Raw genomic sequence first — 20,750 nt, 5'->3', positions numbered from 1 at the left:
TAATTACTTTTTTTTTTAACTATCCTGGGTTTCTACCGAATCCGGGTATTAAAGTTCGCGCTCATTCACGTTCGCACCCACTCATGTTCGCCCCCTTTCACTTTCGCACCCTAAATGTTCGCACTCAAGTCCGTTCGCACCCTACATGTTCGCGCCCAATTTTGATTGGTTTTGTGTTTAATAACTTTGAAATTAAGTTTTGGCAAGTGTATTCTTATAAGTATATTTTTTATCATTGTCTCAAAATAGAGTGAGACAGCATTTTTTTTGTGTTGAATAAATCTAAATCATGTTTGGATAGTGTATTTTTAAACAAAATGATAATCCTATGTAAATAAAGTGGGATTCTGTCAACGTTTTATTTTGTGTTGAATAACTCTTTTAAATCATGTTTTGGTAGTGTATTGCTACTATGATAACTTTGTTTCATTAACTTGTTTCAAAATAAAGTGAGATTCTGAATACGTTTTTTTGTGTGTGTTGTCTTGAATAAATTTTTATCATGTTTTGGTTATTATAGTGTATTGCTATATTTTATTGTTTCAGATGAAAGGGACCAAGCTGTTAAAAACATTAACCTTTTGTGTTTTTCATTTAAAATCTTCAATGTTTTACTCATACCAAGCTTAATACAAGTAACATTCAGTATTAACACCAAAGCAGTTTAAAAACAAAAATCATGATTTTCCAATTATTCAACTGGTATTTGAATTAAAACTTGGGCGCGGACGTGTAGAGTGCGAACGGACCTTGGGTGCAAACGTTCGAGGTGCGAAAGTGTATTGGGCGCGAACGGACCTGATACCGTTTCTACCAAACTTTCACAGAAGCTTGTTTATGATCATAAGATAGTATCTAGAAGTACATTTTGTAAACATAAAATTCATTTTTTTCCGTATTGTACTTGGACCTAATTTTTCTTCTTAAAATTACATACAGTCTGCAGTTAAAGCTTTCACAACATTTATTAGATTCATAAATTATCTTGGATTTTTATCAAACTTGGACAGATGGAATAATTTTATTGATTTTTTTCCCCCATTTTTGTTGAGCCAGTGATTAACAGCAAACGTAGGCGAGACACTGGGTTCCGCGGAACCCTTACACATTTTTATCTTGCTTTACATGTATCACCTGTGACACATAATTATTATTCACAACTTAAATCCAACCAGGTGTTTTAATGGTTAAGGTTAATTTGCTTTATATGACAAACCTTTGACATTCGGTTATTCAAAAATCACATCCAATCTGGTGCTCTAGTATGGAATCTCACAACATTTACAACTCTGACATTAGATAATACAAGCATATCACACTTGATATGTCACACCTTTGACATGGGGTAATATACAACTCATGTCTAATTAAGTAGTCTAGATTGGTATGTTAATCCTGCCTTCCACTTTTATTTTTTGTCTATCTGATGAGTGAAGCCTTTTTCAACTGATTTTTATAGTTCGTTCTTATGTTGTACTGTTTTACCACTGTCCCAGGTTAGGGGGAGGGTTGGGATTCCGCTAACATGTTTAATGCCGCCTCATTATTTATGTATGTGTCTGTCCTAAGTCAGGAGCCTGTAATTCAGTGGTTGTGTTACATATTTGTTTTTCGTTCATTTTTTTACATAAATTAGGCCCCCGGTTAGTTTTTTCGCTTGAATTATTTTACATTGTCTTATCGGGGCATTTTATAGCTGACTATATGCGGTATGGGCTCTGCTCATTGCTGAAGGCCGTACGGTGACCTATAATTGTTAATGTTTATGTCATTTTGGTCTTTTGTGGATAGTTGTCTCATTGGCAATTATACCACATCTTCTTTTATTACAAAGTTGATATTGAGGAACACACAACTTACTTCAACTTATATACTGATGCTACAATATCCTATATTACATGTCACCCCTGTGTCATAAATAGATCACAGCTCATATCTCATCTGAAGCTCTAGAATGAATAACATACTGAACAAGATACAATGTGACATTGGGCAAACCACCCTCGCATCATATCAGTCGCTCTAGAAGAATGATATATTTCATGCGTTACATGTCAAATACGTGACATTAAAATCAAGTGCTCTTCAGGATGTTTATTTTGCTTTACATGACACCCTTGTTACATTGGGTAATACACATATTATATCCAATTAGTAGCTGCAGGAGAGTACGTTTATTTCTTCTTTACATGACACACTTTTTACATTGTGCAATACACAGCTTATATCCAATCAGTAGCTGCAGGAGAGTACGTTTAGTTCTGCTTTACATGACACCCTTTTTACATTGTGCAATAAACAGCTTTTATCCAATCAGTAGCTGCAGGAGAGTAAGTTTATTTAAGAATTGAATGGTTCTTTTTGTAAATTTATTGGGGTGTAAAAGCGTTGACCGAAGTACATTTTGTATGAAGCGCAGAAGCGCTTCATACTAAAAATGTGCGCACGGTCAACGCTTTTACAACCCTATAAAATTACAAAAAGAAGCATTCAATACTTATAATTACATTTTTTAGCTATGATCATGAAAACACGAATTTTATAAATTTTGTATTTTATTCACCTGTGCACTTTATTGTGGGACCACGTGCTATCATGAATGAAAAGTTTTATTGAGTGATGCAATTGCTTACAGAATAACAGATAATGTGCAGTTAGCCAATCAAAATAAAGTATTATGATGAAACATACATCTAATGTAATTATTTCTTCTTTACATGACACCCTTTTTACATTGTGCAATACACAGCTTATTTCCAATCAGTAGCTGCAGGAGAGTAAGTTTATTTCTTCTTTACATGACACCCTTTTTACATTGTGCAATACACAGCTTATATCCAATCAGTAGCTGCAGGAGAGGAAGTTATTTCTGCTTTACATGCCTGATCATTCACATTGGATAATACACAGCGCACATGTATAATACTGTTGCCTTTATTTTCAACTGAGGAATGTCACTAAATTATAAGCCGAAGTTGTTGAAGTATATAAATCCCATTTTGATATAACCTCTCATTAACATCAAGCTTAAATTAACCTCGAACAGTAGAGAATGACCAAATACGGCAAAGTCTTTAGTTTGACTATGATAATAGTTATCAAAGGTACCAGGATTATAATTTAGTACACCAGACGCGCTTTTCGTTTTCATAAGACTCATCAGTGACGCTCATATCAAAATATTTATAAAGCCAAACAAGTACAAAGTTGAAGAGCATTGAGGACACAAAATTCCAAAAAATTGTGCCAAATATGGCTAAGGTAATCTATGCCTGGGATAGGAAAATCCTTAGTTTTTCGAAAAATTCAAAGCTTTGTAAGCAGGAATTTTATAAAAATGACCACATTATTGATATTCATGTCAACACCAAATTGTTGACTACTGGGCTGGTGATACCCTCGGGGACGAAACGTCCACCAGCAGTGGCATCGACCCAGTGGCGTAAATAGTTATCAAAGGTACCAGGATTATAATTTAGTAAAGATTAATTCGAGGATTGGGCTAACAACCCATTTTCACTCATCACACTAGAGGCAGTAAGAAAAGCAAAAGGAAAACCAATTGAGGCTGATCTGCTAAAAAATACACAAACTATGAAATATTTTGTTTTATTCAGATAAAATATTGGTAGATAACATGCTATGCCTGCATAGCACAATCATATTTACATGAAGTATAGTCATTTAAAGTATATAAAAACATAACATTCAATCACTATTGTATATATCAGTTTCTAGAAAATAATATATTCACTAGCCATGATGAAACATGATTTATATTTATTTCTTCAGTTTAAATTTTGCTTAAATATTCAATATTTCATTATGATAAAAATTTAAGACATTTTTGGCGCAAGGAATTTCTTTAAAAAATGATTAAAAATTTTATAACAAAAGTTAGAATAATGTTAAATGGGCTTTTAGAAATGTACAGGATATATAAACTATGCTTACTTTAATGGTTTTCTTTAGAAATGATTAAGTTTAAGATTTCTATATGATGCCTAACAGTGAATCTGTTTGCGTTCAGATTTTCATCAATAATAAAATATCAATTACTGGCTTTATAGATAATCTTAGTATGAGTATTACATTCATCAGTATGTTCTATTTTATTAAACTTTGCAAAAACAGAAGTTAATAAATTTGTGAAACTGTAAATTTTGTCCCAATTTTATGATTTGCTGTATAGAATTTTAAACCTAGAATAAGCTCTTAAAACTTTTTAACAATTAGCTGAACCTATTGCCATTAATACTGCTTACTTCTCATTTACCAACAATGAAATATCAGGTTGCTATGTCTTAATGTAATAATTCTTTTGAGAAGTATAAAAAGATTGAGGAAATTAATAGTGATGTAAGAATGAGCACTTTGAAATTAGGTTCACTTATAAATTGCATATTTTTTTGGTCTTAATGTAATTGGTAAGTATTTGGTTACAGAAGTGGAAAATTTGGCTTCAGATTTTATTTCTATTAAATCAATTTATGACTATTGAACAGCAGTTATACTAATGTTGCCTTTATTTTGTTTTCAAAAATCATATCAGTTTCTTAAATAATAAACTATACGTTTGTATGCAGTGTCATTCACATCTGTAAAGCATAATTAGGAACAACTCTCTATTTCATTAAAAATAAACTTAGCAGTGCTCAGTAGAAAGTTCTTAATTTAACAAAACTTGGTACTTTAATTTCAAATTCTGTTTTTTTTTTTATCAACATTATATAAAAAGATATATTTCAAGACTAACATTTTACAAAACAGTACTAACAATCTTTGTAAATTTACATCTAAAAATGATCTGAGTTCCTGATTCTATGAGAAACTCAGTCTATAGTGGCAATATAACAATGTTGTGATCTGAATTGCTGATTCTATGAGAACTCAGTTTATAATGGCAATATAACATTGTTGTGAAGACTAATGATGTTTTGATTAGATTATCATTTTACGGTAGGATGTCATTATTTTTGTTCAAATTGTCTCCTTCCTCTATTTACTGCCAGACCTACAATAAACAAAATAAAAAATATAAATATAATGATTACCCTTTCAAATTCAACCATTTTAACATCAATTAATGTATCAATACGTTGAATGTAGAATGGCATTTTACGTTCATTCAAACCAGTAGGCATTCATCTACAAATTCTATTTTAAGTTGAATGATGGTTATTCAACCTGTATAATTGTAAAAGAAAGTTGATCATTTAATGCCAGTGTGAGATTAAACAAAGACGATCTTTTTACACATTTCAATATAAGGCTCAATTCCAGGTTTATTTTAATTTAAAGTCAATTTGGTGATTTAGTTCTAAAGTTTTTTCCTGTTTTAGTTGATCTTTACTGATCATAGAATCTCCTTTAAGATATAAATATATCTCTGCTTGCGTCAATAAAGTCGATGAAAACAACAAACTTCCAAATTTCAGATCATTTTTAGGAAACCACAAAACATGGATTGCAAATTAATATCATATAGTGTGTATGAATCCTTATAACAGTTCAGATAGTGACAAATTTTAGCTTACAAAATGTAATTTGATGCTATTCAATATTTTTTTTAAGTAAATAGGCCATCATAGAATGTTTTATTTAGTTAAACTGCCAAATAGATTTTATAAAAATTTCTATTCCGTATTCTCACCACATTTTGAATTAAATTCAATCAATATTAAGATGCAGACGATGACATGGTTATTTAATGAAATTTGACAAATTAACCAACAGTAAAATCAAATATTAAAATTATAGTCTAAAATAAGATTTTGTGGAACTATCCCCCAACCAATTCAAAAGTTATTCACAAATCTTTAAAAAAAACATTTTATGCGTAGTTAATTTTATATACAGATTTTGAACTGAAAGGGTTATTTTCATCTGAAAAGCTCTTAAAATAGTAAACAATAAATAATTAAATCCTGTTTCAGAATTACATAAAATTTTCAGTCAATTCACTTGCAGTCAATGAAGATCTGTTAATTTTTTGTTCAGACTATTTATGATAAGTTATCGTAATTTACCTGTACAAAACATATCTTACTTCTAAACATGCTAAAGGAGTACAAGCATTAACCCCAAAATCATCCCTGTCATTGTCAATTTTTTTAAACTTTAATTGGTTCATTTGATCTAATATGTGTGTATTATTTTGTAAATATAAAGTTTAAAATCAGCAACATATAATATGAATATATTAGTCTGAAAAAGGATTGGATTTCGTTTATTTCATTTTTCTGGATAATTGTTATTCCTTTTTGATGATTTCATGTGTGGGGTGCCACTTCTTGCCATTGAAATTATGATTGAAAAAAGGGAATATGCCATTATGGTATATAGAAAGAGAATTTCAGGAAAAATCCCTGTGGGCTAGAGGTGGTGCTATTGATACAGCTCCAGTGATTCTGCTTTTTTGTTATTCTGAAAATTTCCTCATACTGAAAGTTGCCAGACAAGTCACACTTTCTTTGAACTGATCCTAAAAACAATCCTGTCCCTAGATGTTGATCCATGTAGTAAATCATTTACAGATCCTAAGAATATGCAAACCCTTAATGTGGCTAGGTATGCCACACTTCATTACCTTGACAGTATTGTCTACTGCTCCTGAGAAAACCCTGCCCCTTGATGTGGCTAGGCATGCCACACTTCCTTGATGTCTGATTAGCGTCTGTGTACAAATCATATTATCCATACTCCATACCTACAATAACAAACATTTGTTTCAGTTGCTAATTTCATGTTTGTGTCACAGCTTTGAAATTATTACAATTAATACGTTATATAATGCCAATATACATAAGGGAATGTGACACAGATGATACCCCTGCTTCCATACAACATTAAATAGGTACATAACTGAAGATCAGTTAAAGTGACGCCACCAAAACTCAAACTTGATCTGTGTTTTTATGGTAATAAATATTGGGTACAAGTTTCATAACATTCAGTTGAGGCAAACTAAATTTCCTTTCTTAATTTTAAAGTAAGAGTACACACAGAAACCAACTTTGGGACTACCTACTTACAGAGACCCCACTATGGCCAGAGTGTAACAAGTCTGAGAGGTGACACAAGAGTTTTGTTTAGTTTTAAATGTTTTTTGGTTAGCTTTTGGCTAGTATAGTTTTGACAGTTAAATTTCACAATTTTTCTGATGGATCCGGTTCTAAAAAAGGTGGTCAAGATAGTCCAAAAGGTATCATGATAGCCCTTTTATTTTGGTTACACAAAAAGGTAATAGAATTGCACTACGTTTGGTGCCTCAAAATTTTATTCAGTGGCTGAAAGCTACCTTGAAATGATACATAATAATGCCCTTTGTCCAATATTAAACAAATTTCATTTTAGATTCAAAACTATATTCTATTTTTTTTTTAAAGAATTCATTAATAAATCAACACATGTAATTTAGATTAAACTACATAGAAATTCTGTAATTGCTTGGGCAAACCTTCTTGGATCTTGTAAACAAGATTTTATTCAAATATCAAACAAGTGGTTGTGTGGGATTTGCTGACTTCATTACAGATGAAAGAGTAAAAAAAAAAATCTGTTTTGTCCTTATTCTCTGTCAAATTTAACAATTCAAAGCTATTCTATAAGAATTGGAAAAGATCTTTCAGAAAATGAAAATCATTGTCAATGTGCAATCTTTAGACTTGTATAATATCTGCTATTAGTGTCAATATCATCAACTCTAGACGGCCTGTTACCTGTTTTAATATAAAAAAGAAGATGTGGTATGATTGCCATTGAGACATCCACAAAAGACCAAAATGACACAGACATTAACAACTATAGGTCACTGTACGGCCTCCAACAATGAGCAAAGTTCATACCACATAGTCAGCTATAAATTTGTTATTTCATTGTTTTCTTTACACTCTCATCTCTATATATATATATACTAAATAGAAACATTAGTTTTCGTGGGGTTAAAATTTCGTGTTTTTGTGGAGATTTAATTTTGTGGATTCAAAAAAATGGAAGTAATATTATATAAATGTTAAATTTTCGTGGTGGTTTTAATTTCGTGGATATATTCTTTCCACGAAATAAACGAAATTTAATCCTCCACCAAAATTTCTGCTTCTATAGCATATAGAATTGAGAATGGAAATGGGAAATGTATATACATGTACACATATATTGACTATATGTCAACATGAACTTTATTCTCACTGCCTGAGTCACTGGTATATATTTTTTACCAGCAATTATTGAATGTGTAATTATCTAGTAATATTATTCTCACTGCGGAAATAGCAATGCTTACACATGTACTTTAACTTGACACAAGAAAACATGCCCCTTTACTTCTTCATATGCATCTGAATTTAAAATTTAACCAAATTAGATGATAAAGTGATTTGTGAAATCCTATTGATGGAGTAAATCGGCAACATTTAGTGATTTAAACGTTCGGGAGAAGTGAGTGTCCTACCATCATACCCTCTGGCTTTCAATGATTGCCTATTGATGACCATTAATTAGTTAGTGAAAAAGAGCGATTGGTTTTTGATGGAAAGCAGTAATGTCATTAAAGACTGTCCAATAAATCTTGTTAAACAGTGGGTGGGGAAACAGTAATACAAAAAGTTCATTGTTTTTCACACAGATAAAATAAACAGAATGTTGTAAAAAACATTTCTATAGAATTAAATCTGATTTATATGTTGACATTGAATAGCTGTTTTTATACTATACATTAAGCTACTGTAAACCAACTTATTTTCGCGGATACTTTATTTCGCTTATATTAGCAAGTCATTTTCACGTAGATTTAATTTCGCGATTTTCTTATGTACTAGATGTAGTTTGATAGGGAAAGATTCAAGTTATACATTTTTGCGACAATTTAATTTCCCGTTATTTTTCTACTCGCGAAAAATCACGAAATATCAATCGCTCGCGAAATTTAATTGGTTTATAGTATTACAAATAATTCAACCCCCATTTATTACAATTAACCTTTTCTTTTATGGTCTTAAAAAAATGAAAAACTTTAAAAATTTTGGGAGTCTGAAGCTCTTTTCTGGATTTAGTTTCATCAGGAAGGCTCAAATCTGAATATTGACAAGCCGGTCCGAGTACACAGTTATCGTCCTTTGATTTTCGTTGTCCACGAATATAGTCCTTAGTGTGGACAGTGTGTTACTTGCCAATTTTTGTTATACCCCTTCCAAATTTAATTCTCCATGTTTTATGCCTCATATAGCAAGTTGAGGGGACACTGTAAAATAATTTGGGTCATAAATATTTAGGTAAAGTAGTGATTAGGTCCAGCTGAAAAAGGTCAAAAATTAGCACTTCGGAAGCTGTCAAAAGATTTCAAACCCCCCTTAACACAAAATTGTCCATATTTTGAGTTAGAGCTGATGAAGTTTTCTATAATTTTGATATAATTTGTCCCAAAAGTAGTACAACACACTGTAAAAATATTATTGAGAAAGCGCAGGTGGGATTTTTTTTATTTACATTTTTTGTCTAAAAGAAATGCACTACGAAATAACTGTGTACTCGGACCTAAGAGGTGAAATCAGGAAATATAGAATCTGTACTTTGGCAACTTCCCTGAATGATTTGATGGTGTCAATTTGTCAAATAGCATAAAACTAAAGGATTTAAACTTGTATTTGATAGAATTTCTGCAAAAATGACCAATTTTGGCATTATATGGTCAAAATAAGCATTTCATAGCTTTTTCAATTTTGATGCATAAGTGGCATTTTGACTTTTTATTTGACATGTTTTCATGTGTCAATTTTTGTGTTTCTATGCTTTAATCCAGTTGTATTACTCATTTGTGAACTCTGAATCTACAGAAAAGAAGATTATCTCAGACAATATGAGCAAAGTGTGTTGTATAAATGACCCTCATCTAACGCCCTGTTTGAATCAAGTTAAATATGAGGAGCATGGCACATAAAAGTTGAAGTCCATAATAAAGACCTCACTAAATTTGTATAAAAAGCATTTAACAATGTCTTTTGTACCTGTTTCATTTCACATAATATCTTTCTTTACCTCTGTAGGATACCATGTGGTTCAAATATAAGCCTGTTGAGACTAGAATTGCATGCAAGTTTTTCACTAAAAAGTGAAAAACCTTTGTATCAGACCATACTGTCTGCTCAAAAAGTTGAATGTAAGAGCCTTTTTGTGCTCAGATTTATTGTATCATGTCACCTGAGTATAGACATGATAGAAAAGACACAATTTTTTATTTCATATAGCTTCAATATGCATTTTTAAATGTAAATATGTGCTACGGCCTAAATTGACCCAAAATTATTTTTAGTCATACTTGGCCTAAGACCCGTTTAAACTAATATGATATGTTATTTGTAAGTTTTCTTTCCATTTAAAGTACATTAAGTACATATGTAAGGATTATTTATAATAAAAAAACTTCACAAATTTAAAATTGCTGGAAAATATTACATCTTCATGTAAGGCTCCCCTTCATTGGAAAACCTCCATTTTTAGGCACAGACTCATATAAATTTGACTTTTGAAAAATTATGCTAAGTCTGATATATCAAATGAGTACTCTATTGCTTTAAATACATGATGTATTATATATTAAGGCATTTTAAAAGTATTTTTTTGCAATTTTTTAATTTTAAAAGCCCCAAATGTTGATAGTTGAAATTTCTCAATTTTAACGTCCAAATTTAACACGTAAAGTTGAATATAGAATTAATCATAGTGTCTATAATATATATCCTATTGCTATGAAACTTTGTAAGCAGTCTTATAATATATTAAACTTTTGTCATACCAAGTTTTATAAAGATTGGTCAAATTTTTCTATCCTATTAGGTCCGAGTACACAGTTATCGTCCTTGGATTTTCGTTGTCCACGAATATAGTCCTTAGTGTGGACAGTGTGTTACTTGCCAATTTTTGTTATACCCCTTCCAAATTTAATTCTCCATGTTTTATGCCTCATATAGCAAGTTGAGGGGTGAAATGACACTGTAAAATAATTTGGGTCATAAATATTTAGGTAAAGTAGTGATTAGGTCCAGCTGAAAAAGGTCAAAAATTAGCACTTCGGAAGCTGTCAAAAGATTTCAAACCCCCCTTAACACAAAATTGTCCATATTTTGAGTTAGAGCTGATGAAGTTTTCTATAATTTTGATATAATTTGTCCCAAAAGTAGTACAACACACTGTAAAAATATTATTGAGAAAGCGCAGGTGGGATTTTTTTTATTTACATTTTTTGTCTAAAAGAAATGCACTACGAAATAACTGTGTACTCGGACCAGCCAAGGATGTATAAGAACAGAATATATTACATGTACCAAAAAGGATAAAAAAAGATATCCAAATTCATCTAAGGTAGACATTGCCTAAGGTAGATGAACCTTATTTTTTTTTTGAAACTTCTAAGATTGGCAATCAAAACTTTTATATAATACTGGAAACTACCAGTTACCAATATAATTTTAGAGTTTTTCGTATTACATGTATAATATTGTCTGACATTGAGAACTCAATTTGGAAATATTAATGTAGCATACGAAGGTTCTCCAAAAGTTTAGTTTAGCACCATCCTCTTAATATTAGCAGGGAATAGCTTATTAGAGGTGTGATGATTTTTATACAATATTATATTAGTATATGGACCAGGAAGTAAATATCATCACTTATAGATTCAGTCAGTAAATGATAGAATTAACAGGTTACCCGTACATAATTAGGTGTCATATTTTTGATTTTGTACAAGAAGGCAAAAATAAATAAAACACATCGTCATTCCAGCTATCAATAAGGAAGATTCTCTCAATCAAAAATTGTAACAAATAAATGTCACTAAATATTATCAAGTAGAATTGCATTAAAAAGGTGGGCTGAGAGTTTGATTTTGAAAGGAGTAAGTTTTGTAAGGGCCATATTTGGCCCCGATTATAAAGTTTAATGTCACAAATGTTTTAAGTTGCCTTAAAGGCATTTGACAAAGTTAAATAGAACTTTTTGTGTCAAAGTTCTATTCTTAAGCAATGATTTTTACATTCCATAAAGGTGAACATAAGAGATATTGGCGAAATTTGACTATCTTGACCAGTTGTTTACCAAATTTAGGACCAGGAAACCTAGAGCACAAGCGACAGCAAACTAAATATTCATGTTAGACATGTAAAATGTATTTACAATCATTACTCTAAACATCTTTTTTATCATATATGTGCTCTATGTTTCCTGTTCAATAATCAATGGAAATTTACCAATTTTCACTGATTTTTACATGAAAAATCAAAATGAGTACTATTTGTGACGTCATGAATAAAACACAGGTATGCTGATTTTTAACAAAAGGCTTATTTTCTAACTAGTTACTGTATTTTGCTATGATACATTGTGGTATTGGTCAATGAACCCTAATTCAAAATTTATGCCCCAAAAAATCCTCCTTTATTGATCTGTTTTGATTTCCTCTAAAGGCTATAATGTATCCTGCTTCACTTACTTGTTAAATTGTCATTAAATTCATATGATGTAATGAGAATACTTCAAGCACTAAATGTTTGTACATTTTATCGAGTCCATGCGTTTTTAATTGTTTAACAAGTAAAACAACTGAATAACCACACTCCAAGAGGAAACGTGCTTGCTCCTATAAAAAGTCTAAAAACATTTTCAGAAAATTTGACTTGTTAAAAGACCTTGTCATGCTGATCAATTTTCTTACCTAAAGTGTAAATCTATCTTTTATAATTTACAAGACAATAGGCCGAAAGCCCAAAACAATAAATGCAAAAATATTGTAATTAAAATTAAAGGACAAGAAATCCCAAAGGATGGGATGGTTTCAGCCATGCTGCCTTATATTTTTGTATAATGTGTAGATCTTGCCCTTCTAAAACAATTGTGTTATTTAAAGGGTTGAGGGTGGATCCAGTTATTTTAACTAGAGGCTCTAAAGAGCCTGTGTCGCTCACTTTTTAAAAATTGATTATAAAGGGCAATAACTTCTTAGGGGGTCAATTGACCATTTTGGTCATTTTGACTTATTTTTTAGTCTTAAATTGCTGTACAATATTGCTGTTTACAGTTTATCTCCATCTATAATAATATTCAAGATAATAACCAAAAACAGTAAAATTTCCTTAAAATTACCAATTTAGGGGCAGCAACCCAACAATGGGTTGTCTGATTCATCTGAACATTTCAGGGCAGATAGATCTTGACCTAATTTTAAACTAGATACATCAATGATGATTGCTGCCAAGTTTGGTTAAATTTGGCCTATTAGTTTCAGAGAAGTAGATTTTTGTAAAAGTTAAAGTCGGACGACAGACAACAGACGACGGACGACAGACGACGCACGCCAAGTGATGAGAAAAGCTCACTTGGACCTTCGGGCCCGGTGAGCTAAAAAGGGGGGTCCTTACCCAGGATAAAAAGGGGGGTCCAACAACATGTCCCCATTTGAATGCATTGATCATCTCATCCCCCCCCCCCTGGATGTCATTATATCTATCATAGTATTTAAGATATGTGACAAGACCTTAAATGACATTAAAGGGAAATAACTCCTAAAAGGTGCATCTTATGATTTCAGTCATGTTGACTTGTTTTGCTAATCAATGTTACTATTTACTCTCCATAACAGATATATTGTGTTTAATCATTACATAAAAATGTATTCATTCAACAGGGGAAGGGAATCATGTACAAGAGTAAATTCTTCTTTAAATTATACAAAATTGGAAAAATTATTAGTTACTGGAATTAATGAAAATCTTTATCACTTTAATCACATTGGCTGTAAAAAAAAAAGATCTTTTCTTCTGAGACCAATCAAATGTAAATCATTTACTCCGACTTTTTAAAAATAAATATTGCTTTTTTTTCTGCTTACAAATTTTCTATTATCAAATATTAAGGCATCCATCTTTGAATATTGTGGGATTAATTACAAATTAACTCTGCTTCAATTAAAATTAGGGATATAAATGGAATGATTGTTCCTCCAGCCTACATGATACAATCTTAAGGTTAATTAAGTCAGAACCACACATGGTATATAAATAACTTGATTGTTGTCAACCACAGAATCACATGGTCATCCTGCAGGAGAAATTATACCCGCTATTATTATTATGAAGAATTACGTTGTTATTGGAGCATTTCTTTCACTTTGTATTGTAATACAAGGTAAGACATTGTTTAAATATCTAAAATTTAAATTTTAAATTCAGAACAAAAAGATACAAAAAATTTATCTCTTTTTAAATTTTAATTTTTATTCAAAAGTTTGTTCTAAGATTAAGAATTATTGAAAATGCATTATTGCTGAGTTGATGTCTAATTTATGTTGACTGGTCTTGACACTGTTAATTTATAATAAAGAAAAAAAAAGAAAAATAATTCAAGTAAAAAATTAAAGCAAATTCTTAGTCTAAAATCATATTTCATTTTACAATAGATGCATATACACTCAGTTCATAAAATACTTTAAATTATTGTACTAATTTTAAAGTTCCCCTGAGAATCTTGATTTTTAAATAAAATGACTACAAATTACTTGGTAATCAATAACTACTTAAATATTTTACGTGTTTCAATCAAAATTGGGGGGTAGGGAAAATGAGTTGGATATTGGTTATCTATGTTGTACTGTGCAGTATTTATGGTGATTTCTGATATCCTTTATATGTATTTAATTTTAACAACTAAAAAACTCTCATATTACATGCTAGAATTATTACATTCCATCAAAGAATAAAGGATAAAGGAAACAACATTTTGAGATTTCTGAATATATATTTTTCATTAATACTTGATCATGTTATATTTCAAAACAACATAAAAACTTCCAAATCCAGAAGCTAAACTTGTTAGATTATATAAAATTTCATTTGATGATGTGGACATCAAAATACAAACATGGAGATTGAAATGACAAACAGAATCGGCAAATTGTTGGTTTACTGCAATTTATATATGTAATATGACAGTAAATGCTGTACTTTATACAATGATGCACTTAATACAAATTATCTAAATGGTAGTTTATTCTGCATCTTTAATACAAAGTCCAAAAGTTGTTCTAAAACTAATCCTTTGAGAAAAGCTTTCTGAGTAGAAATTTAATTGTTTTCATTGAGACAGATATATTACCCTCTGCAGGTAATCAAATGTTGTTAATTGAAAAATGATTAAAAAATAAAATATTCTGGCATTTTATACAGTGTTGTGTCACTAACCTTTCCTTTTCTTAACACTTTATTTTGAAACAGAATGAATGTCATCTAATGAACTTAAAAAATTAAATTTACCTATTATGGTCCAATATCGAAAATCTAAATAAATTTTGGACCCCAATTTGGACCAACTTGAAAACTGGGCCCATGGTAAAAAATCTAAATACATGTTTTGATTTAGCATATCAATGAACCCCAAGTATTCAATTTTAGTTAAAATCAAACTAAGTTTTATTTTGAACCCTTTGGACCATAATGTAGACTAATTTGAAAACAGGACCCAAAATTCAAAATGTAAATACAGGGTTAGATTCGGCATGTCAAGGAACCTCAATAATTCAATTTTTGATGAAATCAAACAAAGTTTAATTTTGGACCCTTTGGACCTCATGTGAACCAACATAACAAAGGGGATCAAATTCAGAAAATTAATACACTGTTAGATTCAGCATATTCATTAACCCCAAGAATTCAAGAATAAAACCCCACTGAAATTGGTCAAGAATAAAGCAATTTATACAAAGTTTTAGAAAAGTATTGTTTATGGCCCTTTTTCGGCCCCTAATTCCTAAACAGTTTGGGCCATAACCCCCAAAATCAATCCCAACCTTCCTGTTTTGAAATGGAACCTTTTGGTACAATTTCAGAAAGATCCATACACTTCATAAACACAAGTTATTGTCTCGAAACTCGAAAAATACTTTTTTTTTTACCCTTTATGGGCCTCTTGTTCCTAAACTGTTGGGACCAAAACCCCAAAAATCAATCTCAACCTTATTAATCCTTAAGTGGTTATAAGCCTTATTTTATAATTTTTTTTTGATTTCTATTCACTAATAATAATGACATTATCTGGTAACCATCGGTCTTTGGAGGACGCTGACGATGACAACAGGATACCAATAATTATGACTAAAATGTTTTTAATTTTTGCGTTTGTATAAAAACTGAACACCCCAAAGTTAAGCAGCTGGTATAAAAATTAATTTATGACAGCATGATAATTACGATATTATTATTAGATTAGGTATCATGCAGCTTCCTTGAACACTTTACAAAGACATGTTATTACTAATATATAAATTATAATTTCCAGGTTTTTGGAAGCTTCCTTGAACACTTCACAATGACATGTTATTACTTATATATTATTATTTCCAGGTTTTCACTAGGACATGTGATTACTTTTATATTATAATTTCCAGGTTTTCACAAGGACATGTGATTACTTTAATATTATAAATTCCAGGTTTTCGACTGTATGGCGGACCTGGAGATATGTTTGCTCAAACTTTACCTTTTAACAGAAAAATAAAAAGTGCAGATAAAAGTAAGTTATTACTCAAATTATACTTTAGAACTTGAAAAATAAAAAATGCTGTTTAATGGAAAACGGGATTACTATTTGTACTTCGTGTAACACAAATTTTATTGCGATGAATTCCATTATTTATGAGAATTTAAATAAGTTATTAGAAAACTTGTCGAATTAATACTCTAGTTTATACTAAAAGCCTGCTATTTTTGTTTTTTTTAACAATATATGTTGGAAGCCTTAAAATTCATTTCTATTCATCACCCACTTAATCCTGTTATTTGATTTTCATAAGCCACCCTAGAATGACTGTCAAACAACAATTTATGACAAATAATGACAAAAGCTCATGTCAATATAACAATGCACATTTTTCAGTGAATTTTAAATTCAATAGCATTGCACAAATGTAGAGAATGTGATAAAACATAACCTTCATTGTATATATATTATCTCTTAAACTTTCTCTCATCTAGGGAAGTTTTGTTTCATTAGCTTTAAGCTAAAGCTTTTTTAAATAATACACTGACATTCTCTGATATAAGGAGGTACAACACATTTCTTTATTGGAAAAAAAACAATGGCAAACACAATGACCCTAAGTTAAACTATTTTTTAAAGATAAATGGATGTAACAATGCATACAAAGTTTGAATCCAAGGCTGGACTGTCCAAACTATGACCACAGGCTATCCATAAAATATGGCAAGAATATCAATGTTTAACGCAGCATGATAAATTATTGAAGACTTCATTAGCTATACAACAAATCTATCCTACCAAAATCATCCCATTGACGTGATAGTAGAACCTTTCAACCATTTAATAGATAAAATTGTAAAACTGTCAGGACCATATTCCCACTATTATTACAACTGTATACAATATAATAATGAATTTCTCACGATATTGCTGGTATCATAATGTATTCCAATAAATACTTAATTGTATAACTGTTACATTCAACATTTCTATAGATAATCTTATGTTGTTATGACATCATATATAGCTGTTATGAAGATTATTTGATGGTATTAAATCATTTTTGATATAGGATTATGGAGCAGTCATTAAAAGCAGTGTTTTTCCCATCCAATATAATACTAATTTAATGTAGGTGGCACTGTTTGAAAGACAAGACCTTGAATGTAACAAACAATTTTTTTTTTAGGTGTGGTATATAATGACCTTAGTATAAAAATTAATGTAATTCATATTAGCCAGTTATGGCCTAACAAATTAATGTGATCTTATTTACTCATCCCTATAGACCAATTCTGTGCTACTTTGCATTGGGATCATGCCTTAATTCAGAATTTGAGCAAGATAACTGAAATATGGTTATAAAAATCACAATTGTTTTCTTTCAATATTTAAAAAATATAAATGATATAGCCATTTAAAATATAAGTTTCAACAATGAGGTACATACGGGGCATGCTTTAAAACTGATCATGATAGCTACAAATCAAAGGAGCCAATTCCTCCCACCCATGTACATTGTACTGCAATTGTCCATATTACTTATTCTTAAGGCTATACTCATTTAGCAACTTGTCCAAGATAAGGCTGAGATTTACCTTTGCTTTAGTTTCAATGAACTTTTAAGAAGTTTGAGATTGCCTACAATTCTTAGACTAATCTTTGGTATTACTGTTGTTAACATTTGGCTTCATATATATCATATATCATAAGGGCAATAATACAGTTCCCACTCTAGTTTTTCTCCAGATGTTTCTTGGTTGTGTTGTCTCCTTGAGTTACACCCACAAATTTGTTTATTCACAACAACTGAATGATCCCAAATGCTGACCTTACATTATCAGCATGTAAATGATATAGGCACTGAAAACCCAGGAAACAGCTGCAATAAGCTTTGGGGACATTGAAAATGTGACAACATTATCAATCAGTCAAATAACTGTTGACACCATCCAAAGTGTAGAATTGGTATTTTTAAATAAACCTGACAGAATGCAAGATGGATAAGGATAATTTCTGTTCATTGATATAAATTCCAATAGTTCTCCCAAATAACAATAATTTAGTAATTTAGACATTGAGAAGTAATTATGAACAGAATTTTATTACCAAGGCATATTAATTATATATTAACTGTTAAATTTCTCAAGAAAGACCAATACAATTTTCTGTACTCTCCTTTGAAGACATAAATGTTGTCAATAAAATTGGATGAACCTATTACAATTATTGAATTCAATTTCATACTAACAATAATTAGAAATCAGTTTCGTACTAACAATTATTTGAAATCAATTGCGTCTTTTGTAATAATATAAAATTATGTCTCATGTGTATGTAGCATTTTCTTCATAGTTATCAACTTATACTGGGCTATGAAAACAGGAAAACTTATCCTGGCATAGACAATTGAATGCAAACTTTTCATATTATATAAAAGCTAGAATAGATCTTTGGAGTTTGAGGCCACTTTTTCATTTTAGCATATTTAGAGTTTTTCTTATAAAATAATATCTTGATTTGTTATTGAGTAATAACTTGCAATGAGTTTTCATCGTAATATCATTTGTAAAAGTCAGACACTTTAGCTCATAAGTAATGTTCTCAACAAGAATGCTACTGTTTATCAATAGGGAAAAAAATTTCAATTCAATGCATGGACCTTTATAAACAACTAAATGTGTAACAATATTCTTTAAGCCACACATTCCAGTCTTGTTCTAAAAAAACCCATTTTAACCCCGACACATTTTTGCGCCTGTCCCAAGTCAGGAGCCTCTGGCCTTTGTTAGTCTTGTATTTTTTTAATTTTAGTTTCTTGTGTACAATTTGGAAATTAGTATGGCGTTCATTATCACTGAACTAGTATATATTTTTTAAGGGGCCAGCTGAAGGACGCCTCCGGGTGCTGGAATTTCTCGCTACATTGGAGACCTGTTGGTGACCTTCTGCTGTTATTTTTGTATGGTCGGGTTGCTGTCTCTTTGACACATTCCCCATTTCCATTCTCAATTTTATTAGTGATGAAAATCATAATTTTCATGGTAAAATCTTGAACTCCCTAAAATACCGAAGATACAGAGGTACAGCATTTAAGCTAAAGGTTAACCAGGCTCTTATAATAACTATTTCAAATACAATGGATACATCCAATCAAACTGTAGACCCAATGTCCCAATTATTCATTTAACATTTCTTTGTGAACAATTGATTTCAAAGGGGCACTAGCTATCAATTTCATGATCACCTATTGGACTTAAATTCTCATATTTGATTCACATCTTACTAAAATGTCAATCCAAATAACAAAATAAACAATAAACAATGCATGGACTCAGGATAATATATCAGCATTTGCACGCATATTTAAGAACAGGCTCCATCTAGTTAGCTGTTGAGATGACCTCAGAAGACATATTTGTTTAGGGACCAGCTGAAGGACGCCTCTGGGTGTGGGAATTCTCGCTACATTGAAGACCTGTTGGTGACCTTCTGCTGTTGTTTTTTCTATGGTCGGGTTGTTGTCTCTTTGACACATTCTCCATTTCCATTCTCAATTTTAGTATTTTTATTTTTTTTATGGTTCCCTTGTTTCATTTTCAATGTTGATATTTTTTTTTTCAATAACTGAACATGATTAAGGCATACATATCTCATCTTCAGCGTAAGGTCAAGTTAAGGTTACATGATCATTGATTCAAATGAGGTTAAATTATTGGCTTACAAGTTTGCAAATGTGACTGCTAATAGTGAAACATTATTTCAATATTTCACTTTCATAAATGTTTGAAACAAACAAATGGCAGCTTATACCTCTTTAAAGTATGCTCATATCTGATTAATCTGTTCAAGACTTGAGTTATACTTTAAAGAATCCTTGAAGAATAACAAATCAAACTAGTATCTCAATTGTTTGTAAAACAATTGAAAGGTCTTTCCTGTAAAAGTGATGTTTTCGTATTGTAATTTATACGACCTTTCGTTTGATATAAGACAGCATACCTTCTGAAACTTTTCGCTTTTTACACTTAATGACCTCATCCGCCTACATTTTTGAGATCGGAATTATGATACATGGAACAGAGTAGATGAGCTTTCTTTTGATATGCGACAACACCATGTTCTAAAAAGTTTGATTTTTGCACTTAATAACCCTATCCAACTAATTTTTGGAGGTCGGGAATTTGATATATCAAATGTACACATCATGACCTTTCATTTGATAT

At 30.8% G+C, this 20,750-nt stretch overlaps 1 protein-coding gene across 2 annotated transcripts in view; it reads right to left on the bottom strand.

Annotated features, from left to right (window-relative positions):
* Positions 1–3,593: 3,593 nt before the first annotated feature.
* The window catches only part of LOC134725991 (E3 ubiquitin-protein ligase TRAF7-like), a 45,896-nt gene continuing 28,739 nt past the window's right edge, over positions 3,594–20,750 (bottom strand). Inside the window, exons 20-22 of one of the 2 annotated variants that reach the window (XR_010108617.1) lie at positions 6,590–6,709; positions 4,891–5,014; positions 3,594–4,831 (exon numbers count right to left, since the gene is read on the bottom strand). Coding sequence is in view for 1 of the 2 variants with exons in the window: in XM_063590340.1 (XP_063446410.1) it covers positions 5,003–5,014; positions 6,590–6,709 (132 nt within the window). In the remaining variant the exon portion in view is untranslated. Of the gene's footprint in view, positions 5,015–6,589; positions 6,710–20,750 lie in introns of both variants that reach the window. The other variant, XM_063590340.1, reaches the window with a different exon arrangement.

Source organism: Mytilus trossulus, chromosome 7, assembly GCF_036588685.1.
Source record: "Mytilus trossulus isolate FHL-02 chromosome 7, PNRI_Mtr1.1.1.hap1, whole genome shotgun sequence".
Classification (NCBI taxonomy): Eukaryota; Metazoa; Mollusca; class Bivalvia; order Mytilida; family Mytilidae; genus Mytilus; species Mytilus trossulus.
This window is presented reverse-complemented; position numbering and strand designations above follow the sequence as displayed.